A 27,840-nucleotide genomic window follows, 5' to 3' on the forward strand; every position below is an offset into this window, starting at 1 on the left:
GGTGCTTTAGTAAGGTCAGAGAAGGGGGCAAAAGAGGGGGTGGTGTGGCGCTGCTAGTCAAGGACAGTATTACGGTGGCAGAAAAGATGCAAGATGGGGACTCTTCTTCCGAGGTAGTATGGGCTGAGGTTAGAAACAGGAAAGGAGAGGTCACCCTGTTGGGAGTTTTCTATAGGCCACCTAATAGTTCTAGAGATGTAGAGGAAAGGATGGCGAAGATGATTCTGGAAAAGAGCGAAAGTAACAGGGTAGTTGTTATGGGAGACTTTAACTTTCCTAATATTGACTGGAAAAGATATAGTTCGAGTACATTGGATGGGTCGTTCTTTGTACAATGTGTGCAGGAGGGTTTTCTGACACAATATGTTGACAGGCCAACAAGAGGCGAGGCCACTTTGGATTTGGTTTTGGGTAATGAACCAGGCCAGGTGTTAGATCTGGAGGTAGGTGAACACTTTGGAGACAGTGACCACAATTCGGTGACCTTTACGTTAGTGATGGAAAGGGATAAGTATACCCCGCAGGGCAAGAGTTATAGCTAGGGGAAGGGCAATTATGATGCCATTAGACATGACTTAGGATGTGTTGGTTGGAGAAGTAGGCTGCAAGGGTTGGGCACACTGAATATGTGGAGCTTGTTCAAGGAACAGCTATTGCATGTTCTTGATAAGTACGTACCAGTCAGGCAGGGAGGAAGGGGTCGAGCGAGGGAACCGTGGTTTACAAAAGAAGTGGAATCTCTTGTTAAGAGGAAGAAGGAGGCCTATGTGACGATGAGGCGTGAAGTTTCAGTTGGGGCGCTTGATAGTTACAAGGAAGCGAGGAAGGATCTAAAGAGAGAGCTGAGATGAGCAAGGAGGGGGCATGAGAAGTCTTTGGCAGGTAGGATCAAGGAAAACCCAAAAGCTTTCTATAGGTATGTCAGGAATAAAAGAATGACTAGGGTAAGAGTAGGGCCAGTCAAGGACAGTGGTGGGAAGTTGTGTGTGGAGGCTGAGGAGATAAGCGAGATACTAAATGAATACTTTTCGTCAGTATTCACTCAAGAAAAAGATAATATTGTGGAGGAGAATGCTGAGACCCAGGCTATTAGATTAGATGGCATTGAGGTGCGTAGGGAAGAAGTGTTGGCAATTCTGGACAAGGTGAAAATAGATAAGTCCCCGGGGCCGGATGGGATTTATCCTAGGATTCTCTGGGAAGCCAGGGAAGAGATTGCTGAGCCTTTGGCTTTGATTTTTAGGTCATCATTGGCTACAGGAATAGTGCCAGAGGACTGGAGGATAGCAAATGTGGTCCCTTTGTTCAAGAAGGGGAGTAGAGATAACCCCGGTAACTATAGGCCGGTGAGCCTAACGTCTGTGGTGGGTAAAGTCTTGGAGAGGATTATAAAAGATACGATTTATAATCATCTAGATAGGAATAATATGATTAGGGATAGTCAGCATGGTTTTGTGAAAGGTAGGTCATGCCTCACAAACCTTATCGAGTTCTTTGAGAAGGTGACTGAACAGGTAGACGAGGGTAGAGCAGTTGATGTGGTGTATATGGATTTCAGTAAAGCGTTTGATAAGGTTCCCCACGGTCGGCTATTGCAGAAAATACGGAGGCTGGGGATTGAGGGTGATTTAGAGATGTGGATCAGAAATTGGCTAGTTGAAAGAAGACAGAGAGTGGTAGTTGATGGGAAATGTTCAGAATGGAGTTCAGTTACGAGTGGCGTACCACAAGGATCTGTTCTGGGGCCGTTGCTGTTTGTCATTTTTATAAATGACCTAGAGGAGGGCACAGAAGGATGGGTGAGTAAATTTGCAGACGACACTAAAGTCGGTGGAGTTGTAGACAGTGCGGAAGGATGTTGCAGGTTACAGAGGGACATAGATAAGCTGCAGAGCTGGGCTGAGAGGTGGCAAATGGAGTTTAATGTGGAGAAGTGTGAGGTGATTCACTTTGGAAAGAATAACAGAAATGCGGAATATTTGGCTAATGGTAAAATTCTTGGTAGTGTGGATGAGCAGAGGGATCTCGGTGTCCATGTACATAGATCCCTGAAAGTTGCCACCCAGGTTGATAGGGTTGTGAAGAAGGCCTATGGTGTGTTGGCCTTTATTGGTAGAGGGATTGAGTTCCGGAGCCATGATGTCATGATACAGCTGTACCAAACTCTGGTACGGCCGCATTTGGAGTATTGCGTACAGTTCTGGTCGCCTCATTATAGGAAGGACGTGGAAGCTTTGGAACGGGTGCAGAGGAGATTTACCAGGATGTTGCCTGGTATGGAGGGAAAATCTTATGAGGAAAGGCTGATGGACTTGAGGTTGTTTTCGTTAGAGAGAAGAAGGTTAAGAGGTGACTTAATAGAGGCATACAAAATGATCAGAGGGTTAGATAGGGTGGACAGCGAGAGCCTTCTCCCGCGGATGGAGGTGGCTAGCACGAGGGGACATAGCCTTAAATTGAGGGGTAATAGATATAGGACAGAGGTCAGAGGTGGGTTTTTTACGCAAAGAGTGGTGAGGCCGTGGAATGCCCTACCTGCAACAGTAGTGAACTCGCCAACATTGAGGGCATTTAAAAGTTTATTGGATAAGCATATGGATGATAAGGGCATAGTGTAGGTTAGATGGCCTTTAGTTTTTTTTTCCATGTCGGTGCAACATCGAGGGCCGAAGGGCCTGTACTGCGCTGTATCGTTCTATGTTCTATGTTCTAAATAGCAGTGGGGACCCCCAGAGTGCGTGGTGTGGCGGGCAGCGCAGGCATATTGCACAGGAGTGGCCCCAGTCGGGGGGGTCGGTTGCGGGGTCCACGAGGGGTAGGATGGGTGGGCCGTGCGGCGAGCGGGGTAGGACTGGACGTTGCGAGATGCGACCGTCATGGAGAGCGCTAAAGCTCTCGTCTCCGTTAGGTCGAGCGTGGCCCCTTCCAGCAGTCGTTGTCGGATGGGGTCCGACGCAATCCCCATCACGAATGCATCTCGCATGAGGAGATTGGAATGTTCCGTGGCCGTGACGGCCTGGCAGCCGCAGTCCCGTACGAGAGGGATAAGGGCCCGCCAGAAGTCTTCAATCGACTCACCAGGTAGTTGTACGCGAGTGGCGAGTACATGCCTTGCAAACAGAGTGTTCGTCTTCTGGACGTAGTTTTCTTTAAGGAGTTCCATGGCGCCTGCGTAATTCGGTGCGTCCTGTATCAGCGGGAACACGCTGGAGCTTAGCCTTGAGTAGAGAACCTGGAGTTTCTGAGCTTCCATCAGCTCGGGAGTCGCTGAGTTGATATAGGCCTCGAAGCAAGCCAGCCAGTGATTAAAGTCCTTTCTGGCGTTTGGCGATTGTGGATCCAGCTGCAAGCGATCTGGTTTGATCCTGATGTCCATGATGCGAAAATCTAACTGTAATAAATTGATGTGCTATCAATTGTACTAAAGACTCGAATGGGTAGAAATTAGGCTTTATTACAGTTAGATGTTTGTCCTCTGACTGCAGCTGGTAGAATAGCTGATCAGGAGAACCAGCCTCCCCGGACAGGCGCCGGAATGTGGCGACTAGGGGCTTTTCACAGTAACTTCATTGAAGCCTACTCATGACAATAAGCGATTTTCATTTCATTTCATTCATGCATATTTATACGGCTCCTAGTGGGCGGAGCTAGCCGGCAGGGGCTACCGCTGAACCTGTAGTACAGGTACTGCTACTACAGGCACACACACAATTACACAGTGGATCACCACAGTGTACAGTTCTGGTCACCTCATTATAGGAAGGATGTGGCAGCATTGGAAAGGGTGCAAAGGAGATTTACCAGGATGCTGCCTGGTTTGCAGGATAGGTCTTATGAGGAAAGGTTGAGGGAGCTCGGGCTTTTCTCACTGGAGCGGAGGAGGATGAGAGGCGACTTGAAAATGAAAATCGCTTATTGTCACGAGTAGGCTTCAATGAAGTTACTGTGAAAAGCCCCTAGTCGCCACATTCCGGCGCCTGTTCGGGGAGGCTAGTACAGGAATTGAACCGTGCTGTTGGTCTGCCTTGGTCTGCTTTCAAAGCCTGCGATTTAGCCCAGTGAGCTACAGCAGCCCCTTAATAGAAGTTTATAAGGTGATGAGGGGGATAGATAGAGTGGACGTTCAGAGACTATTTCCTCGGGTGGATGTAGCTGTTACAAGGGGGCATAACTATAAGATTCAGGGTGGGAGATATAGGAGGGATATCCGAGGTAGGTTAGGGTGTGGAATGGACTGCCTGCTGTGATAGTGGAGTCGGACACTTTAGGAACTTTCAAGCGGTTATTGGATAGGTACATGGAGCACACCAGAATGACAGGGAGTGGGATAGCTTGATCTTGGTTTTGGACAATGCTCGGCACAACATCGAGGGCCGAAGGGCCTGTTCTGTGCTGTATTGTTCTATGTTCTATGTTCCATGTAAATCTGGAACTCACCCTTGCGAGATTTAACGGCCTCATTGTGTCACAGAGTTGGTGTGACGAGGCCGTTCAATCGCGCCCAGTGTTTCTCAGAACAATGAGTTTCTGGTGAGTGCAGCGACCAGACTGACGGTGAATCAGGAAGTCCAACCTGAATCGAGCTTCACTTTGAGTTGGAGAGTATAATAATAATAATCTTTATTGTCACAAGTAGGCTGACATTAACACTGCAATGTAGTTACTGTGAAAATCCCCCTAGTCGCCACATTCCGGAGCCTGTTCAGGTCACAGAGGGAGAATTCAGAATGTCCAATTCATCTAACAGCACGTCTTTCGGGACTTGTGGGAGGAAACCGGAGCACCCGGAGGAAACCCACGCAGACACGGGGAGAACGTGCAGACTCCAACAGACAGTGACCCAAACCGGAAACCGAACCTGGGACCCTGGCGCTGTGAAGCAACAGTGCTAACCACTGTGCCGCCGTGCCGCCATGTAGAAACTGCAGTGCCATCGCGGCCACCTTGGGTGCCATTCCCGCACGGAATACAGGAAGAATTTGAAACAAAGGAAAACGTGGCCTTGAGTCAAAAGGAAAAGATGGAGATGGAAAATGACACAGCGGCTGCGTTGCTGCCGTTCTCGCCATGGAGAAGAGAGGCTGCAAATCATCAACACTGACAGCATCAGCACGGTGACCAGTAACCAAGGGCTATTTGCTGGAGCTGTTGGAGAGGGTTTAAACTAATGTGGCAGGGCGATGGGAATCGATACAGGTCAGAGGGAAGTAAAACAGGGCCAGAAACAAAAGGCAGTGAGGAGAAAAGTGGAAGGTAGAGAAACAGATTGAACCGCCTCGTAGGGCGGGGAGTGGGAACCAAAGCAGTAGGTCAGTGGGAGAAATAACTGAGGGAGAGCGACAGACTAAAGCCAGGAAGATTAAGAAGCAGAGCAAGTAGGGAGTGGTTGGTCAATACAGTGGGGCTGGTGGGCTGAAGTGCATTAGTTTCAATGCGAGGAGTATTTCAGGTTAGACAGATGAATTTAGAGCTTGGATTAGTACGTGGAATTATGATGTTGCCATCACAGAAACTTGGTTGAAAGAGGATTGGCAGCTAAACGTTCCAGGATTTAGATGCTTCAGGCAGGATAGAGGGGGTGTAAAAGAGGTGGGGGAGTTGCATTATTGGTTAAGGAGAATATCACAGCTGTACTGCGGGAGGATACCTCAGAGGGCAGTGAGGCAATCTGGGTAGAGATCAGGAATAAGAAGGGTGCAGTCACAATGTTGGGGGTTTACTACAGGCCTCCCAACAGCCAGCGGGAGATAGAGGAGCAGATAGGTAGACAGATTTTGGAAAGGAGTAAAAGCAACAGGGTTGTTGTGATGGGAGACTTTAACTTCCCCAATATTGACTGGGACTCACTTAGTGCTGGGGGCCTGGACGGGGCAGAGTTTGTAAGGAGCATCCAGGAGGGCTTCTTAAAACAATATGTAGACAGTCCATAGGGGCTGTTTAGCACAGTGGGCTAAATCGCTGGCTTTGAAAGCAGACCAAGCAGGCCAGCAGCACGGTTATCCCGTACCAGCCTCCCCGAACAGGCGCCGGAGTGTGGCGACTAGGGGCTTTTCACAGTAACTTCATTTGAAGCCTACTCGTGACAATAAGCAATTTTCATTTTTCATTTCAGGAAGGGGCTGTACTGGACCTGGTATTGGGGAATGAGCACGGCCAGGTGGTAAAGATACATAAACAATAGGGTTGTTGCGGTCGGTGATGGAAGACAGGATTGTCAGTCTCCATCCCTCTCCAATTCCTTACAGATACAATAATGTTTATCGATGTGGATCCCGCCGAGGCTCCCTCAATCCCGAGACCCTCAATCCCGAGACCCTCAATCCCGAGACCCTCAATCCCGAGACCCTCAATCCCGAGACCCTCAATCCCGAGGCCCTCAATCCCGAGACCCTCAATCCCGAGACCCTCAATCCCGAGACCCTCAATCCCGAGACCCTCAATCCCGAGACCCTCAATCCCGAGGCCCTCAATCCCGAGACCCTCAATCCCGAGACCCTCAATCCCGAGGCCCTCAATCCCGAGACCCTCAATCCCGAGGCCCTCAATCCCGAGACCCTCAATCCCGAGGCCCTCAACCCCGCCGAGGCTCCCTCAATCCCAAGACCCTCGATCCCGAGACCCTCAATCCCGAGGCCCTCAATCCCGCTGAGGCTCCCTCAATCCCGGGGAGGCTCCCTCGACCCCGAGACCCTCAATCCTGAGGCCCTCAATCCCGAGACCCTCAATCCCGAGGCCCTCGACCCCGGGGAGGCTCCCTCAACCCCGCCAAGGCTCCCTCGATCCCGAGACCCTCAATCCTGAGGCCCTCAATCCCGCTGAGGCTCCCTCAATCCCAAGACCCTCGATCCCGAGACCCTCAATCCCGAGGCCCTCAATCCCGCTGAGGCTCCCTCGACCCCGCTGAGGCTCCCTCGACCCCGCCGAGGCTCCCTCAGCCCCCTGGAGGTGGCCCTCACTGGAGGCGGGCAGACACCGGAAAAGGCAGCTAACGCAGGCTGGATGCGTCATCAATGTTCAGGGGCTGCCATAGAGCCTCCAGGTGTAGCCACCCTCGAGGCTGAGGAAGGGTCAGACGGGGAGTTACGAAACGGTCTAAGGTGGACAGGTGTCGTTGGTCCTTTCCTGAGCTGACAGACACCATGTGCCTCCGCAGAGACAATGCGGCCCCCGGTGTCTCACCCTCGCGGACATGGCACCCCTGGAGGAGGAGGATACTGCTCCCGGTGGCCGTGAAGATCACTGCAGCCCTACACCACTGGGTCATTCCGGAATCCGAGTGGGGACCTGTGTGGCATTTCGCAAACCTCCGCCAGAGGTGCATCCGCAAGGGACAGATGGTCTGTATGTCCGGCCTTCATATCTTTCACCAGGACCAGGCCCAACATGGTGACCGGGCTGCAGGATTTGTGAGCATCCAATAATAATCTTTATTGTCACAAGTAGGCTGACATTAACACTGCAATGAAGTTACTGTGAAAAGCCCCTAGTTGCCACATTCCGGCGCCTGTTCGGGTGCACAGAGGGAGAATTCAGAATGTCCAATTCACCCAACAGCCCGTCTTTCAGGACTTGTGGGAGGAACCGGAGCACCTGGAGGAAACCCACACAGACACGGGGCGAACGTACAGACTCCACACAGACAGTGACCCAGCGGGGAATTGAACCTGGGACCCTGGGGCTGTGAAGCAACAGTGTTAACCACTGTGCTACCATCGCCCGGGTGCTCCAGGTCCAAGGGGTGATTGATGGCACACACGTCGCTGTGCGAGAACTGGGCACAGGGAGAGTCCTATATTAACAGGAAGGGGTTCCACTCCCTGTATGTTCAGATCATGTGTGACTACTGCCTCCAGATCATCCATTTGTGTGCCCGTTACCCAGGGAACGTGCATGACAGCTACATCCTGGGGCACTCAGAGACCCCCAGTGTCTTCAAGGACCATCCCAGGATGGCTTGTGGGGGACAGGGGTTACCCGGTGAGATTGTGACAGAAGACGTCTTTATGGAGGCCGGTGACCAGATATTACGAGGCCCATGTCACCACCCAGAATGTCATTGAGCAGCGCTTCGGGCTGGACCAGATATCCTGTGTACACCCCCCCAGAGGGTCTCCCGCTTTGTGGTGGTCTGCTGTGCCCTCCACAGCCTGACACAGCAGCGGCGACACACTGCAGGAGGAGGAGAAGGTAAATGTAGCCTTGTCTGAGGAGGGGGGATGAGGAAGGGCTGGAGGACGAACCGGAGGATGGAGGAGAGGCTGTGGCGAGGGCGATAAATGCCAGTAGGACTAGGGAGGCCCTGATCATCTCCAGATTCACGTAGGATGAGGCTTTGTCCATCAGATCGTCTTCATCCCAACCCCCCCTCACACTGCCCCTCCCCAACCACACTATCCCCCCCCCCCCCCCCCAGGGCTCTGTGTAACGTCGCTCCAGGGTGATGGGCCAATCGTGAATGTGTCAGCGAGCGGGCCGCTATACAAGTGAAGACGGTGATGATCACTCGCCTCACACCCATCCTCATCATGGCGGAGTCTGCATAGGGGGGTTGTGATCTTGGTCCAGGGTAGCGGCAGATCCACCATGGAGATTAAAGTGACAGAGGTTTCACATGTAGCAGCTATGAGGTGTTTTAACGGTGAATATTTTTACTGTGACAGATTCACATTCCCCCTAGTTGCAGATAATGATCTTACCAGTGGCCTGTCAGAGCTGCTCAGCCTTCCTGTGGTCAGTACGATGTCTGCGAGTGTCCCCAGGAGGCTCATCACAGGTGGAGGCAGCTCCTGCCTTCCGCCTCCCTGTGGCTTTTGATGCTCTTGCCGGCTGTCCTCTCGAGAGCAAGGAGCCCGAGGGCACAGGCCAGCTGATCAGGGGATAGAAAACTGATTGGCAGACAGGAAACAAAGAGGAATTAATGGGTCTTTTCAAATTGGCAGGCAGTAACCAGTGGGGTACCACAGGGATTGGTGCTGGGACCCCAGCTATTCACAATATAAATTCATGATTTGGATGAGGCAACAAAATCTCCAAATATTCAGATGACACCAAGATGGGTGGGAGGGAGGCGGATGCAGAGATCTTCAATGTAATATCTTCAGATTACTTGAGAAAGGACGTACTGGCGCTGGAGGGTGTGCAGAGGAGATTCACTCGGTTAATCCCAGAGCTGAAGGGGTTGGATTATGAGGAGAGGTTGAGTAGACTGGGACTGTACTCGTTGGAATTTAGAAGGATGAGGGGGGATCTTATAGAAACATATAAAATTATGAAGGGAATAGATAGGATAGATGCGGGCAGGTTGTTTCCACTGGCGGGTGAAAGCAGAACTAGGGGGCATAGCCTCAAAATAAGGGGAAGTAGATTTAGGACTGAGTTTAGGAGGAACTTCTTCACCCAAAGGGTTGTGAATCTATGGAATTCCTTGCCCAGTGAAGCAGTTGAGGCTCCTTCATTAAATGTTTTTAAGATAAAGATAGATAGTTTTTTGAAGAATAAAGGGATTAAGGGTTATGGTGTTCGGGCCGGAAAGTGGAGCTGAGTCCACAAAAGATCAGCCATGATCTCATTGAATGGCGGAGCAGGCTCGAGGGGCCAGATGGCCTACTCCTGCTCCTAGTTCTTATGCTCTTATTTGCAGATGACACCAAGTTGTGTGGGAGGGTGAGCTGTGTGGAGGATGCAGAGATCCTTCAGTGGGATTTGGACAAGTTGAGTGAGTGGGCAAATGAATGGCAGATGCAGTTTAATGTGGATAAATGCTGGGGCTGTTTAGCACAGGGCTAAATCGCTGGCTTTGAAAGCAGACCAAATCAATTTCATTCAAATGCAAGGTTATCCACTTGGTAGCAAAAAGAAGAAGGCAGACTATTATCTGAATGGCCATAAATTAGGAGAGGGAATGTGCAACGAGACCTGGGTGTCTTTGTACACCAGTCACTGGTGTAGCCACTGAGTCGGTTTGAATTGTTCTCGCTGGAGTTCAGAAGAATGAGGGGGGATCTCATAGAGACTATAAAATTCTAACAGGACTAGTCGCAGGATAGATGCAGGAAGGGTGTCCCGACCAATGAATATATTCCTAACCGATTTATTCTCGCCTCATCTGACAGTCCCACCATCCCTGGAATCAGTCTGGTAAACCTTCGCTGCACTCCCTCGAGAGCAAGAACATCCTTCCTCAGAGAAGGAGAACAAACCTGCCCACAATACTCCAGGTGTGGCCTCACCAATTATGGTAAAACATCTCTATTCCTATCTTTGGCTAACAGGGTTAAGAAAATTCCCAAAGCCTTTTATTCGTATATAAGGAGCAAGAGGGTAACTAGAGAAAGGATTGGCCCACTCAAAGACAAAAGAGGGAATTTATGCGTGGAGTCAGAGGAAATGAGTGAGCTTCTTAATGAGTACTTTGCATCGGTATTCACAAAGGAGAGGGACAAGACGGATGTTGAGGCTAGGGATGGATGTTTAAATACTCTAGGTCAAGTTGTCATACGGAAGGGGAAGTTTTGGGTATTCTAAAAGATATTAAGGTGGACAAGTCCCCAGGACCAGATGGGATCTATCCCAGGTTACTGAGGGAAGCGAGGGTCGAAATCGCTGGGGCCTTAACAGATATCTTTGCAGCATCCTTGAGCACAGGTGAGGTCCCGGAGGACTGGAGAATTGCTAATGTTGTCCCTTTGTTTAAGAAGGGTAGCAGGGATAATCCAGGGAATTATAGACCTGTGAGCTTGACGTCAGTGGTAGGCAAACTGTTGGAGAAGATACTGAGGGATAGGATCTATTCACATCTGGAAGAAAATAGACTTATCAGTGATAGGCAGCATGGTTTTGTGCAGGGAAGGTCATGTCTTACAAACCTAATAGAATTCTTTGAGGAAGTGACAAAGTTAATTGATGAGGGAAGGGCTGTAGATGTCGTATACATGGACTTCAGTAAAGCATTTGATAAAGTTTCCCATGGCAGGTTGATGGAAAAAGTGAAGTCGTATGGGGTTCAGGGTGTACTAGCTAGATGGATAAAGAACTGGCTGGGCAACAGGAGACAGAGAGTAGTGGTGGAAGGGAGTGTCTCAAAATGGAGAAGGGTGACTAGTGGTGTTCCACAGGGATCCGTGCTCGGACCACTGTTGTTTGTGATATATATAAATGATCTGGATGAAGGTATAAGTGGTCTGATTAGCAAGTTTGCAGATGATACTAAGATTGGTGGAGTTGCAGATAGCGAGGCGGACTGTCAGAGAATACAGCAAAATATAGATAGATTGGAGAGTTGGGCAGAGAAATGGCAGATGGAGTTCAATCCAGGCAAATGCGAGGTGATGCATTTTGGAAGATCTAATTCAAGAGCGGACTATATGGTCAATGGAAGGGTCTTGGGGAAAATTGATGTACAGAGAGATCTGGGAGTTCAGGTCTATTGTACCCTGAAGGTGGCAACGCAGGTCGATAGAGTGGTCAAGAGGGCATACAGCATGCTTGCCTTCATCGGACAGGGTACTGAGTACAAGAGTCGGCAGGTCATGTTACAGTTGTATAGGACTTTGGTTCGGCCACATTTGGAATACTGCGTGCAGTTCTGGTCGCCACATTACCAGAAGGATGTGGATGCTTTGGAGAGGGTGCAGAGGAGGTTCACCAGGATGTTGCCTGGTATGGAGGGTGCTAGCTATGAAGAAAGGTTGTGTAGATTAGGATTGTTTTCATTGGAAAGACGGAGGTTGAGGGGGGACCTGATTGAGGTCTACAAAATTATGAGAGGTATGGACAGGGTGGATAGGAACAAGCTTTTTCCAAGAGTGGGGGTGTCAATCACAAGGGGGTCCCGATTTCAAGGTGAGAGGGGAATAGTTTAAGGGAGATGTGCGTGGGAAGCTTTTTACGCAGAGGGTGGTGGGTGCCTGGAATGTTTTGCCAACGGAGGCAACAGGTTTAGATAAAGGATCTGGATCGGCGCAGGCTGGGGGGGCCAAAGGGCCTGTTCCTGTGCTGTAATTTTCTTTGTTCTTTATTCTTTGTTCTAATGGTCTGGTCCAAAAATGTCTCCCTGGAGGTTCTGTGGCAGAATCTGTGATGTCGTTTGGTCAACTTGGCAAGCAGCCAATCAGTGTACACAGGATTTTCAGCCAGCTCCTATCGGGGTCTGTGTTTGGTGAAGCCAGTCAGAAACTTTTAGGGACGGAGCTGGCTCCCCTGAAGAGGACCATCTTCTGTTCATTTCTGTTATGCAGCCAAAAAAGTGAGGACCCAGAAGACTCTTTCTCTCTCTCTGCGAGATGATTTTAAGAGGCATTCTAGCCAAATCTGTCAAGTCTTTCCTGTTTGAAGGGCCACAGACACCAACAGAACTGGGAAACCGATCCTGAACGTGGACATGCAATTCATTTTCCGAAAGGTCAGTCAAATTGCATACGTCAGGTGGAAAAGCAGAAGAATTGAAAATGAAATGAAATGAAAATCGCTTATTGTCACGAGTAGGCTTCAAATGAAGTTACTGTGAAAAGCCCCTAGTCGCCACATTCCGGTGCCTGTTCGGGGAGAGTGGGAAAGCTTAAAGTAGGAGCATTTGTAATAAATCTGCCAGAGCCTTGTACAGAAATCAGGGGCGGAATTCTCCGACCCCCCGCAGGGTCGGGGAATCGCCCGGGGCCTTCGTAAATCCTGCTGGAATTCTCCAGCACACGGGAATCGGCGGGGGCGGGAATCGTGCCACGCCAGTCAGCGGGCCCCCCGCGGCGTGTCTCCGGCCACCTCTGTGCCGGCGGAAGCAGGCGGTGCGAGCGGACCCCGGGGTCCTGGGGGGGGGGGGCGCGGAGCGATCTGACCCCGGGGTCCTGGGGGGGGGGGGCGCGGAGCGATCTGACCCCGGGGTCCTGGGGGGGGGGGGCGCGGAGCGATCTGACCCCGGGGTCCTGGGGGGGGGGGGGCGCGGAGCGATCTGACCCCGGGGTCCTGGGGGGGGGCGCAGAGCGATCTGACCCCGGGGTCCTGGGGGGGGGGGGGGCGCGGAGCGATCTGACCCCGGGGGTGCCCCCACGGTGGCCTGGCCCGTGATCGGGGCCCACCGATTGGCAGGCGGACCAGTGCCGTGGGGGAACTCTTTTTCTTCCACGGCCAACACCATGACGGAGGCGGACGGGACCCCGTCCACTGCGCATGCGCCGGTGGTGACGTCAGCGGCCGCTCACGCTCCGGCGCATGCGCGGACCCACGCCGACCGGCGAAGGCCTGTCGGTCAGCTCCGACACCGGGCAGCGTAGCGCCAAAGGCCGTTGGCGCCGGTCGGCGGAGCGGGAGCCAACCCACGCAGGCCTAGCCATTAAAGGTGCAGAGAATTCCGCACCTTTGGGGAGGCCCGATGCCGGAGTGGTTGGAACCACCCGGCTACGCCGGGACCCCCCACCCCACCAGGTAGGGGAGAATTTCGCCCCAGGTCAGTAAATATTGCTAACTCCAGGATCAGAGCTGGATTGTTCTCGGAGGGAGGCAAACGCTCCATCTGGTGGCAGAAAGGCAGAAGCGCACCAACCTGAGCATCGTGTGTATAGCACCATCTGGTGGCCAGTGACAAGTATTGGGCTGATCCGAACATCCCGGACCTAGCTCCATCTGGTGACCGGATGGTGGAAAATAAATCAATAAATTAATAAATAATCGTTATTGTCCCATGTAGGCTGACATTAACACTGCAATGAAGTTACTGTGAAAAGCCCCTAGTTGTCATATTCCAGCGCCTGTTCGGGTACACCATAAGACCATAAGACCATAAGACATAGGAACAGAATTAGGCCACTCGGCCCATCAGGTCTGCTCCACCATTCAATCATGGCTGATATTTTTCTCATCCCCATTCTCCTGCCTTCTCCCCATAGCCCCTGATCCCCTTATTAATCAAAACCTATCTATCTCTGTCTTAAAGACACTCAGTGATTTGGCCTCCACAGCCTTCTGCGGCAAAGAGGGCAAATTCAAAATTCTCAGCTGGTACGGGAATTGAACCCGCGCTGCTGGCCTTGTTCTGCATCACAAACCAGCTGTCCAGCCCACTGAGCTAAACCAGCCCCAATCGCAGCAACCTGGAATTCTTTGGTGAGACACCATCTGGTGGTCGAAGGTCGGAATTGCGCCACCTGAACCTAAGAACATAAGAACTAGGAGCAGTAGTCGGCCATCTGGCCCCTCGAGCCTGCTCCGCCATTCAATTAGATCATGGCTGATCTTTTGTGGACTCAGCTCCACTTTCCGACCTGAACACCATAACCCTTAATCCCTTTATTCTTCAAAAAACTATCTATCTTTACCTTAAAAACATGTAATGAAGGAGCCTCAACTGCTTCACTGGGCAAGGAATTCCATAGATTCACAACCCTTTGGGTGAAGAAGTTCCTCCTAAACTCAGTCCTAAATCTACTTCCCCTTATTTTGAGGCTATGCCCCCGAGTTCTGCTTTCACCCGCTAGTGGAAACAACCTGCCCGCATCTATCCTATCTATTCCCTTCATAATTTTAAATGTTTCTATAAGATCCCCCCTCATCCTTCTAAATTCCAACGAGTACTGTCCCAGTCTACTCAACCTCTCCTCGTAATCCAACCCAAAGACTGATTTTTACCTCGCGGGTAAATCTATTTCCCAGAGACTGTGACGGCAGCAGCGAAGATCATCTCAGACCTACCCCTTTAATCCCAGTTTTATTTTCATCCCCACCGATCTTTACCTTGTGCCTGTCTTGTGCATGTCTGGGTGGAGGATGGGACAGGACCTTGGCATTAGGTAGTCTGGTACACGATGATCCCATTATTTCTTTATGTTTATCTTTCCCCTTTTTATTAATACATTTTGTTAATATTTCACTTATAAATCTCGTGTCTGTAACTCAAGGGTTAAAGATCTTCGGAAAACACAAATTATTGGTTAATTCACTTCTGTTGGGACTCTGGGACCTGTGGGGCTGGAATTGACCGCGCACTCGCCCAGGGTGTCGTAGCACTTTGACAAGGCCCCTCATGGCAGACTGGCACAGAAGGTGAAGACACACGGGATCAGGGGTGAGCTGGCAAGGTGGATACAGAACTGGCTCGGTCATAGAAGGCAGAGAGTAGCAATGGAAGGGTGCTTTTCTGATTGGAGGGCTGTGAGTAATGGTGTTCCGCAGGGATCAGTGCTGGGACCTTTGCTGTTCATAGTATATATAAATGATTTGGAGGAAAATGTAACTGGTCTGATTAGTAAGTTTGCAGATGACACAAAGGTTGGTGGAATTGCGGATAGCGATGAGGAATGTCAGAGGATACAGCAGGATTTAGATTGTTTGGAGACTTGGGAGGAGATGGAGTTTAATCCAGACAAATGTGCGGTAATGCATTTTGGAAGGTCTAATACAGGTAGGGAATATACAATGAATGGTAGAACCCTCAAGGGTATTGACAGTCAGAGAGATCTAGGTGTACAGGTCCACAGGTCACTGAAAGGGGCAACACAGGTGGAGAAGGTAGTCAAGAAGGCATACGGCATGCTTGCCTTCATTGGCCGGGCCATTGAGTATAAGAATTGGCAAGTCATGTTGCAGCTGTATAGAACCTTAGTTAGGCCACACCTGGGAGTATAGTGTTCAATTCTGGTCGCCACATTACCAGAAGGATGTGAAGGCTTTAGAGAGGGTGCAGAAGAGATTTACCAGGATGTTGCCTGGTATGGAGGGCATTAGCTATGAGGAGCGGTTGAATAAACTCGGTTTGTTCTCACTGGAACGATGGAGGTTGAGGGGCGACCTGATAGAGGTCGACAAAATTATGAGGGGCACAGACAGAGTGGATAGTCAGAGGCTTTTCCCCAGGGTAGAGGGGTCAATTATTAGGGGGCATAGATTTAAGTTGCGAGGGGCAAGGTTTAGAGGGGATGTATGAAGGAAGTTTTTTTACACAGAGGGTAGTGGGTGCCTGGAACTCGCTGCCGGAGGTGGTGGTGGAAGCAGGGACGATAGTGACATTTAAGGGGCATCTTGACAAATACATGAATAAATATTAAAGCATGCCGCTGTTCAGAGAGACTTGGGTGTGCTAGTGCATGAGTCACAGAAGGTTGGTTTACAAGTGCAACAGGTGATTAAGAAGGCAAATGGAATTTTGTACTTCATTGCTAGAGGGATGGAGTTTAAGACTAGGGAGGTTATGTTGCAATTGTATAAGGTGTTAGTGCGGCCACACCTGGAGTATTGTGTTCAGTTTTGGTCTCCTTACTTGAGAAAGGACGTACTGGCGCTGGAGGGTGTGCAGAGGAGATTCACTCGGTTAATCCCAGAGCTGAAGGGGTTGGATTATGAGGAGAGGTTGAGTAGACTGGGACTGTACTCGTTGGAATTTAGAAGGATGAGGGGGGATCTTATAGAAACATTTAAAATTATGAAGGGAATAGATAGGATAGATGCGGGCAGGTTGTTTCCACTGGCGGGTGAAAGCAGAACTAGGGGGCATAGCCTCAAAATAAGGGGAAGTAGATTTAGGACTGAGTTTAGGAGGAACTTCTTCACCCAAAGGGTTGTGAATCTATGGAATTCCTTGCCCAGTGAAGCAGTTGAGGCTCCTTCATTAAATGTTTTTAAGATAAAGATAGATAGTTTTTTGAAGAATAAAGGGATTAAGGGTTATGGTGTTCGGGCCGGAAAGTGGAGCTGAGTCCACAAAAGATCAGCCATGATCTCATTGAATGGCGGAGCAGGCTCGAGGGGCCAGATGGCCTACTCCTGCTCCTAGTTCTTATGTTCTTATGTTTTTATGAATAGAATGGGAATAGAGGGATACGGACCCCGGAACTGCAAAAGATTTTAGTTTAGACGGGCAGCATGGTCGGCACGGGCTTGGAGGGCCGAAGGGCCTGTTCCTGTGCTGTACTTTTCTTTGTTCTTTGTTCTTTGTTATTTTTTACAGTGTTATTATCTGATACAGGCCCTTGATTTCTCTGCCCATCAATTTCTCCTCTCCCCTCATTTTCCTGCTCCTCTTCCTCTTCGTCCACCATCATGCTGTTTCTAGATGTTGGTCATTGTCACACTTTCAATTTGTGAAGATTAGAAACTGTTTAATTTTTCCATGCTCTCTGGAACAAAAGAGAAACCGGATTGAACTTACCCATCACTTCAGCTTTGAAGTGTGGCCCCTTGGAACACTTACACACAGTACGTTAGTTCCCAGCTATTTATAGATATTGACAGATAATGTCAATTTAAGACTCCTCATGCTCCTCTTCCACCTTTCCATCCTCCTTTTCCCACGCATTGCAGGACAAATCTGTGGGGAAATTGAAACGGGTTGAAGAAGAGGGGAGAAAGGAAAGGGGAACATGGGGTTCGGACACTTCCTATAGGTGGGTAAAGTGCAGAATGATTGGCGAGGCTGGGTGGCTGTTTCCAGATATTAACGTTAATCTATGCTGTCTCTTTCTGGATGCAGAATGTCCGAATTGACCCCAGCAATGGGTTTGCTTACACTGTTTGGAAGGACGTGCCTATCCCCTTCTACCTGGCCATCTACTTCTTTCACATCGAAAATCCAGATGCAATTCTCAATGGAGAGAAGCCGGTTGTTGCACAGCGAGGACCATATGTTTACAGGTACGTGTCGTTAATGAGAACATTATTTTGTTGTCTATATTTTGTTGTCATTATTTTAGTGTTTTATTCAAAAGCTAAATGGTGTGATTGCAGGAATTGGAGGCATTTGTGTTCATTTCTATAGGCTTTGGGAGAATGGAAAAAAAGACAGAATTTATTAATAATTAAAAATAAAAAATCCATCAATATGGCAGGGGAATGGGAACCGGATTAGTCGTCCAGCAACTAAGGAAGCCGATGTTCAGGAGGTCAAAGCATGTAGTGAAGCAGTGGGGAAGGTAACACTGACAAAGGAGAGTACTTGCATAACATAGAACATAGAACATTACAGCGAAGTACAGGCCCTTCGGCCCTTGATGTTGCGCCGACCTGTGAAACCACTCTAAAGCCCATCTACACTATTCCCTTATCGTCCATATGTCTATCCAATGACCATTTTAATGCGTTTAGTTTTGGCGAGTCCACTACTGTTGCAGGCAGGGCATTCCACACCCTTACTACTCTCTGAGTAAAGAACCTATCTCTGACATCTGTCTGTCCTATATCTATCTCCCCTCAATTTAAAGCTATGTCCCCTCGTGCTAGACATCACCATCCGAGGAAAAAGGCTCTCACTGTCCACCCTATCTAATCCTCTGATCATCTTGTATGCCTCAATTAAGGCACCTCTTAACCTTCTTCTCTCGAACTAAAACAGCCTCAAGTCCCTCAGCCTTTCCTCATAAGATCTTCCCTCCATACCAGGCAAATCCTTGTAAATCTCCTCTGCACCCTTTCCAATGCTTCCACGTCCTTCCTATAATGCGGCGACCAGAACTGCACGCAATACTCCAAATGTGGCCGCACCAGAGTTTTGTACAGCTGCAACATGACCTCATGGCTCCGAAACTCAATCCCTCTACCAATAAAAGCTAACACACCGTACGCCTTCTTAACAACCCTCTCAACCTGGGTGGCAACTTTCAGGGTTCCATGGGGATGGACACTGAGGTCTCTCTGCTCATCCACACTACCAAGAATCTTATCATTAGCCCAGTACTCTGCCTTCCTGTTATTCCTTCCAAAATGAATCATCTCACACTTTTCTGCATTAAACTCCATTTGCCACCTCTCAGCCCAGCTCTGCAGCTTATCTACGTCCCTCTGTAACCTGTAACATCCTTCTGCACTGTCCACAACTACACCGACTTTAGTGTCATCTGCAAATTTACTCACCCATCCTTCTACGCCCTCCTCCAGGTCATTTATAAAAATGACAAACAGCAGTGGCCCCAAAACAGATCCTTGTGGCACACCACTAGTAACTGGACACCAGTCAGAGCATTTCCATCAACCAAATTGTCTTCTTCCAGCTAGCCAATTTCTGATCCAAACTGCTAAATCACCCTTGATCCCATGCCTCCGTATTTTCATAGAATTTACAGTGCAGAAGGAGGTCACTCGGCCCATCGAGTCTGCACCGGCTCTTGGAAAGAGCACCTTACCCAAGGTCAACACCTCCACCCTATCCCCATAACCCATTAACCCCACCCAACACTATGGGCAATTTTGGACACTAAGGGCAATTGATCATGGCCAATCCACCTAACCTGCACATCTTTGGACTGTGGGAGGAAACCGGAGCCCCCGGAGGAAACCCACGCAGACACGGGGAGGATGTGCAGACTCCGCACAGACAGTGACCCAAGCCGGAAATCAAACCTGTGACCCTGGAGCTGTGAAGCGATTGTGCTAACCACTGTGCTACCGTGCCACCCACCGCTGCAATAGCCTACCGTGGGGAACCTTATCAAACGCTTTACTGAAATCCATATACACCACATCAACTGCTTTACCCTCATCCACCTGTTTGGTCACCTTCTCGAAGAACTCAATAAGGTTTGTGAGGCACGACCTCCCTTCACAAAACCATGTTGACTATCTTTATTCAAATTATTCCTTTCCAGATGATTATACATCCAATCTCTTATAAACCTTTCCAAGACTTTTCCCACAACAGAAGTAAGGCTCACTGGTCTATAGTTACCGGGGTTATCTCTACTCCCCTTCTTGTACAAGGGGACAACATTTGCTATCCTCCAGTCTTCTGGCACTATTCCTGAAGACAAAGATGACTCAAAGATCAAAGCCAACGGCTCAGCAATCTCCTCCCTAGCTTCCCAGAGAATCCTAGGATAAATCCCGTCCGGCCCAGGGGACTTATCTATTTTCACACTTTCCAGAATTGCTAACACCTCCTCCTTATGAACCTCAAGCCCTTCTAGTCTAGTAGCCTGTATCTCAGTATTCTCCTTGACAACATTGTCTTTTTCCTGTGTGAATACGGCTGAAAAATACTCATTTAGCACCTCTCCTATCTCCTCGGACTCCACGCACAACTTCCCACTACTGTCCTTGACTGGCCCCACTCTTACCCTAGTCATTCTTTTATCCCTGACATATTTATAGAAAGCTTTAGGGTTATCCTTGATCCTACCTGCCAAAGACTTCTCATGTCCCCTCCTGGCTCTTCTTTGCTCTCTCTTTAGAGCCTTCCTAGCTAACTTGTAACTCTCAAGCGCCCTAACTGAACCATCACGTCTCATCTTTACATAGGCCTCCTTCTTCCTCTTGACAAGTGATTCAACTACTTTAGTAACCCATGGTTCCCTCACTCGACCACTTCCTCCCTGCCTAACAGGTACATACTTATCAAGGACACGCAGTAGCTGTTCCTTGAACATGCTCCACATTTCCATTGTTCCCAACCCCTGCAGTTTTCCTCTCCAGCTGATGCATCCTAAGTCTTGCCTCATCGCATCATAATTGCCTTTCCCCCAGCAATAACTCTTGCCCTGCGGTATATACCTATCCCTTTCCATCGCTAAAGTAAACGTAATCGAATTGTGGTCACTATCACCAAAGTGCTCACCTACCTCCAAATCTAACACCTGTCCTGGTTCATTACCCAGTACCAAATCCAATACCGCCTCGCCTCTTGTTGGCCTATCTACATACTGCGTCAGGAAACCCTCCTGCACACATTGGACAAAAACGGATCCATCTAAAGTAATCGAACTATAGTGTTTCCAGTCAATATTTGGAAAGTTAAAGTCCCCCATAACAACTGCCCTGTTACTTTCGCTCCTATCCAGAATCATCTTTGCAATCCTTTCCTCTACATCTCTGGAACTTTTCGGAGGCCTATAGAAAAGCCCTAACAGGGTGACCTCTCCTTTCCTGTTTCTTAACTCAGCCCATACTACCTCAGTATTCGAGTCCTCATCAAACGTCCTTTCTGCCACCGTAATACTGTCCTTGACTAACAATGCCACCCCTCCCCCTCTCTTACCACCTTCCCTGAGCTTACTGAAATATCTAAACCCCGGCACCTGCAGCAACCATTCCTCGCCCTGCTCTATCCATGTCTCCGAAATGGCCACAACATCGAAGTCCTAGGTACTAACCAATGCCGCAAGCTCACCCACCTTATTCCGGATGCTCCTGGCATTGAAGTAGACGCACTTTAGACCACCTTCCTTCCTGCCGGTACACTCCTGCAACTTTGAAACCTTACTCATGACCTCACTACTCTCAACCTCCTGTATACTGGAGCTACAATTCAGGTTCCCAATCCCCTGCTGAACTAGTTTAAACCCTCCCGAAGAGCATTAGCAAACCTCCCCCCCAGGATATTAGTACCCCTCTGGTCCAGGTGTAGACCATCCCGTTTGTAGAGATCCCACCTACCCCAGAATGAGCCCCAATTATCCAGGAATCTGAAAACCTACCTCCTGCATCATCCCTGTAGCCACGTGTTCAACTGCTCTCTCTCCCTATTCCTCGACTCGCTAGCACGTAGCACGGGTAACAACCCAGAGATAATAACTCTGTTTGTCCTGGATCTAAGTTTCAACCATAGCTCCCTGAATTCCTGCCTTACATCCCTATCCCTTTTCCTACCTATGTCGTTGGTACATATGTGGACCACGACTTGGGGCTGCTCCCCCTCCCCCTTAAGGATCCCGAAAACACGATCCGAGACATCGCTGACCCTGGCACCTGGGAGGCAACACACCAACCGCGAGTCTCTCTCGTTCCCACAGAATCTCCTATCTATCCCCCTAACTATGGAGTCTCCAATGACTAATGCTCTACTCCTCTCCCCCCTTCCCTTTTGAGCAACAGGAACAGACTCTGTGCCAGAGACCTGTACCCCATGGTTGACACCTGGTAAGTCCCCCCCCCCCAAACAGTATCCAAAGCGGTATACCTGTTACTAAGGGGAACGACCACAGGGGATCCCTGTACTGACTGCTTCCCCCCAGCCCCTCTCACCGTCACCCATCTATCTTTATTCTTTCACGTAACTACCTCCCTGAAGCTTCTATCTATGACCACCTCTGCCTCCCGAATGATCCGAAGTTCATCCAGCTCCAGCTCCAGTTCCCTAACACGGTTTTTGAGGAGCTGGAGTTGGGTGTACTTCCCACAGGTGAAATCAGCAGGTACACTGACGGCGTCCCTCTCCTCAAACATTCTGCAGGAGGAGCATTGTACTGCCTTCCCTGCCATCCCCTCTAGATAAAAACAAGAAAAACAAAGGAAGAGTTTACCTGATATTCCCTCAAACCCTTAGGTTAGAGGAGGTGGAAGGGTGGGGGACACTGCAAGTGTAGTGTCTCGGGTTTAGCAACCACCCGTCTTGTTACAGGCACTCACCTTCACGACAGGCCCCTGCTCCCACCGAGAATCCGGAGGCTGCTCCCGCTGAAAGGTAAGCAAATTTAAAGGCACTCACTCACCTTCACGACAGGCCCCTGCTCCTGCCGAAAATCCGGAAGGCAAGGAGATGGGTTGAAGTGTGTATACTTCAACGCAAGTAGCAACAGGAATAAGGTGGGTGAACTTAAGGCATGGATCTGTACTTGGGACTACGATGTGGTGGCCATCACGGAAACTTGGATAGAAGAGGGGCAGAAATGGTTGTTGGAGGTCCCTGGTTATAGATGTTTCAATAAGATTAGGGAGGGTGGTAAAAGAGGTGGGGGGGTGGGGGTGGCATTGTTAATTAGGGATAGTATAACAGCTGCAGAAAGGCAGTTCGAGGGGGATCTGCCTACTGAGGTAATATGGGTTGAAGTTAGAAATAGGAAAGGAGTAGTCACCTTGTTGGGAGTTTTCTATAGGCCCCCCAATAGCAGCAGAGATGTGGAGGAACAGTTTGGGAAACAGATTTTGGAAAGGTGCAGAAGTCACAGGGTAGTAGTCATGGGTGACTTCAACTTCCCAAATATTGCGTGGAAACTCTTTAGTCAAATAGTTTGGATGGGGTAGTGTTTGTGCAGTGTGTCCAGGAAGCTTTTCTAACACAGTATGTAGATTGTCCGACCAGAGGGGAGGCCATATTGGATTTGGTACTTGGTAATGAACCAGGGCAGGTGATAGATTTGTTAGTGGGGAGGATTTTGGAGATAGTGGGGCAGTACGGTGGCACAGTGGTTAGCATTGCTGCCCACGGCGCTGAGGACCCGGGTTCGAATCCCAGCCCTGGGTCACTGTCCGTGTGGAGTTTGCACATTCTCCCCGTGTCTGCGCGGGCTTCACCCCCACAACCCAAAGATGTGCAGGGTAGGTAGATTGGCCACGCTAAATTACCCCTTAATGGAAAAAATAATTGGGTACTCTAAATTTATAATTTTTAAAAAAATTGGAGATAGTGACCACAATTCTGTGACTTTCACTTTAGTTATGGAGAGGGATAGGTGAGTGCAACAGGGCAAGGTTTATAATTGGGGGAAGGGTAAATACGATGCTGTCAGACAAGAATTGAAGTGCATAAGTTGGGAACATAGGCTGTCAGGGAAGGACACAATTGAAATGTGGAACTTGTTCAAGGAACAGACACTACGTGTCCTTGATATGTATGTCCCTGTCAGGCAGGGAAGAGATGGTCGAGTGAGGGAACCATGGTTGACAAGAGAGGTTGAATGTCTTGTTAAGAGGAAGAAGGAGACTTATGTAAGGCTGAGGAAACAAGGTTCAGGCGGGGCGCTGGAGGGATACAAGATAGCCAGGAGGGAACTGAAGAAAGGGATTAGGAGAGCTAAGAGAGGGCATGAAAAATCTTTGGCGGGTAGGATCAAGGAAAACCCCAAGGCCTTTTACACATATGTGAGAAATATGAGAATGACTAGAGCGAGGGTAGGTCCGATCAAGGACAGTAGCGGGAGATTGTGTATAGAGTCTGAAGAGATAGGAGAGGTCTTGAACAAGTACTTTTCTTCAGTATTTACAAATGAGAGGGGCCATATTGTTGGAGAGGACAGTGTGAAACAGACTGATAAGCTCGAGGAGATACTTGTTAGGAAGGAAGCTGTGTTGGGTATTTTGAAAAACTTGAGGATAGACAAGTCCCCCGGGCCTGACCGGATATATCCAAGGATTCTATAGGAAGCAAGAGATGAAATTGCAGAGCCGTTGGGAATGATCTTTTCGTCCTCACTGTTAACAGGGTTGGTACCAGGGGATTGGAGAGTGGCGAATGTCGTTCCCCTGTTCAAAAAAGGGAATCAGGATAACCCTGGGAATTACAGGCCAGTTATTCTTACTTCGGTGGTAGGCAAAGTAATGGAAAGGGTACTGAGGGATAGGATTTCTGAGCATCTGGAAAAACACTGCTTGATTAGGGATAGTCAGCACGGATTTGTGTGGGGTAGGTCTTGCGTTACAAGGCTATTGACTTCTTTGAGGAGGTGACCAAGCATGTGGATGAAGGTAAAGCAGTGGATATAGTGTACATGGATTTTAGTAAGGCATTTGATAAGGTTCCCCATGGTAGGCTTATGCAGAAAGTAAGGAGGCATGGGATAGTGGGGAATTTGGCCAGTTGGATAACAAACTGGCTAACCGATAGAAGACAGAGAGTGGTGGTGGATGGCAAATATTCAGCCTGGAGCCCAGTTATCAGTGGCGTACCGCAGGGATCAGTTCTGGGTCCTCTGCTGTTTGTGATTTTCATTAATAACTTGGATGAGGGAGTTGAAGTAAATTTGCAGACGATACGAAGATTGGTGGAGTTGTGGATAGTGAGGAGGGCTGTTGTCGGCTTCAAAGAGACATAGATAGGATGCAGAGCTGGGCTGAGAAGTGGCAGATGGAGTTTAACCCTGAAAAATGTGAGGTTGTCCATTTTGGAAGGACAAATATGAATGCGGAATACAGGGTTAACGGTAGGGTTCTTGGCAGTGTGGAGGAGCAGAGAGATCTTGGGGTCTATGTTCATAGATCTTTGAAAGTTGCCACTCAAGTGGATAGAGCTGTGAAGAAGGCCTATGGTGTGCTAGCGTTCATTAGCAGAGGGATTGAATTTAAGAGCCGTGAGGTGATGATGCAGCTGTACAAAACCTTGGTAAGGCCACATTTGGAGTACTGTGTGCAGTTCTGGTCGCCTCATTTTAGGAAGGATGTGGAAGCTTTGGAAAAGGTGCAAAGGAGATTTACCAGGATGTTGCCTGGAATGGAGAGTAGGTCTTATGAGGAAAGATGCATGGCATTAAGGGTAAAGTAGTAGCATGGATAGAGGATTGGTTAATTAATAGAAAGCAAAGAGTGGGGATTAATGGGTGTTTCTCTGGTTGGCAATCAGTAGCTAGTGGTGTCCCTCAGGGATCCGTGTTGGGCCCACAATTGTTCACAATTTAAATAGATGATTTGGAGTTGGGGACCAAGGGCAATGTGTCCAAGTCTGCAGATGACACTAAGATGAGTGGTAAAGCGAAAAGTGCAGAGGATACTGGAAGTCTGCAGAGGGATTTGGATAGGTTAAGTGAATGGGCTAGGGTCTGGCAGATGGAATACAATGTTGACAAATGTGAGGTTATCCATTTTGGTAGGAATAACAGCAAAAGGGATGATTATTTAAATGATAAAATATTAAAGCATGCTGCTGTGCAGAGAGACCTGGGTGTGCTAGTGCATGAGTCGCAAAAAGTTGGTTTACAGGTGTAACAGGTGATTGAGAAGGCAAATGGAATTTGATCCTTCATTGCTAGAGGGATGGAGTTTAAGACTAGGGAGGTTATGCTGCAATTGTATAAGGTGTTAGTGAGGCCACACCTGGAGTATTGTGTTCAGTTTTGGTCTCCTTACTTGCGAAAGGACGTACTGGCGCTGGAGGGTGTGCAGAGGAGATTCACTAGGTTAATCCCAGAGCTGAAGGGGTTGGATTACGAGGAGAGGTTGAGTAGACTGGGACTGTACTCGTTGGAATTTAGAAGGATGAGGGGGGATCTTATAGAAACATATAAAATTATGAAGGGAATAGATAGGATAGATGCGGGCAGGTTGTTTCCACTGGCGGGTGAAAGCAGAGCTAGGGGACATAGCCTCAAAATAAGGGGAAGTAGATTTAGGACTGAGTTTAGGAGGAACTTCTTCACCCAAACGGTTGCGAATCTATGGAATTCCTTGCCCAGTGAAGCAGTTGAGGCTCCTTCATTAAATGTTTTTAAGGTAAAGATAGATAGTTTTTTGAAGAATAAAGGGATTAAGGGTTATGGTGTTCGGGCCGGAAAGTGGAGCTGAGTCCACAAAAGATCAGCCATGATCTCATTGAATGGCGGAGCAGGCTCGAGGGGCCAGGTGGCCGACTCCTGCTCCTAGTTCTTGTGTTCTTATGAAAGGTTGAGGGCGTTCGGCCTTTTCTCATTAGAACGGAGAAAGATGATGTGCGACTTTATAGAGGTTAATAAGATGATGAGGGGAATAGAGAGAGTAGACAGTCAGAGACTTTTTCCCCAGGTGGAATAAACCATTACAAGGGGACATAAATTTAAGGTGAATGGTGGAAGATATAGAGGGGATGTCAGAGGTAGGTTCTTTACCCAGAGAGTAGTGGGGGCATGGAATGCACTGCCTGTGGAAGTAGTTGAGTCGGAAACATTAGGGACCTTCAAGCGGCTATTGGACAGGTGCATGGATTGCGGTAGAACGCTGGGGTGTAGATTGATTTGTTTTTAATCCAGGACAAAAGTTTGGCACAACATCGTGGGCCGATAGCCTGTTCTGTGCTGTATTTTCTATATTCTGTGTTCTAATATTCAGCAAGTCAACAATATCTGTGGAGAGAAAGAGAGCGTTAACGGGCGAGACTCTCCATTTTAAATATTGATGCTGGGTCTGAATGGTGGGTGTCCCTCCCTCCTGTTGGGGGCGCCAGTCCTGGAGCCATTGAGGATATTCCCACGTGAAACTAGTGCGATTCCCACTGACGGTGGATCAGATACACTGGGGCCGGTATTGGCTGTGCAGAGCAGCGCAAGCTGGAGCTGTAAACACTCCACTCCCCGCACACTCTCATTCCAGACCCAGCAGGAAGCTTCCAGCCAGGAGAAAGGCCCCGATGTTCATCGGTGTGGAGCTGGAGATGCTGTTGGAGGCTGTGGAGGAGAGGGGGGTATACCCTCTTCCCTACGGTGAGCTGAAGGCTACCACCCATGGAGATCAGCTGGGCCTGGGTGGAGGTGGCAGGGGTGGTGATTACTGTGGTCCCCACCGTGAGGACAGGCCTGCAATGTAGCAATGACCTTGTTAAGGTGGCCCTCTTTGTCCCAGGGATCATCCCCCCCCTCCCACATGGCCTCCACCTGGCGGATGGGCTGGCAGTGCTGTGTTCGGACAGCAGAGGGAAGTTACGCTGGAAGCTCAGGAAGTGGATGAAATCCTTAATGAACACTTTGTTCTGGTATTAAGCAGGGAGTGCCAGCGCCTGGTGGGCCACTGGTTGCACTTGACCAGGCCCATCCCATTGATGGCTCAGCTAGGGTGGGAGGGTCCCCACAGGGATTGCCTACGGGCAGCCGAATGACCGGTGGCGCTCTGGCGCTCTGCACATTTACAGGACACGGGACGGTGCAGCCAGGGGCCAGTCACCTGTACAAAATGGCTACCTTGCAGACTGCGGCAATGGCGGTCCGTGCCTGCCCACCCCGATCCTGGCGGACATCCTGAACCCACGGCACATCTCCGAGTCAATCCCAGCGACTCCTCCCAGCCCCGACAGAGGTCCCCAGCCTGTGGCACAATGGCAGCCCAGTGGTGTCAGTTTGGAAACTTTCCCACCTCCTCTCTCTCAGCCCCATCCCTGTTTTTAATCAGCTGCTTGGACGCACTGTGCCTGGCCGGGGGGGGGGGGGGGGGGGGGGGGGGAGAGCATCCCGGATGCCCGGGAATACTGGGCCGTACCCG

General features: G+C 49.4%; 1 protein-coding gene across 1 annotated transcript in view; it reads left to right on the top strand.

Annotated features, from left to right (window-relative positions):
- The first annotated feature begins 17,446 nt into the window (after positions 1 to 17,446).
- LOC119966451 (scavenger receptor class B member 1-like) overlaps positions 17,447 to 27,840 on the top strand; it is a 115,639-nt gene continuing 105,245 nt past the window's right edge. The window contains 1 exon segment of the mRNA XM_038798192.1: positions 17,447 to 17,613. Within this exon segment, the coding sequence (XP_038654120.1) occupies positions 17,447 to 17,613 (167 nt within the window).

The sequence above is a fragment of the Scyliorhinus canicula genome, chromosome 1 (genome assembly GCF_902713615.1).
Source record: "Scyliorhinus canicula chromosome 1, sScyCan1.1, whole genome shotgun sequence".
Taxonomy (NCBI): Eukaryota; Metazoa; Chordata; class Chondrichthyes; order Carcharhiniformes; family Scyliorhinidae; genus Scyliorhinus; species Scyliorhinus canicula.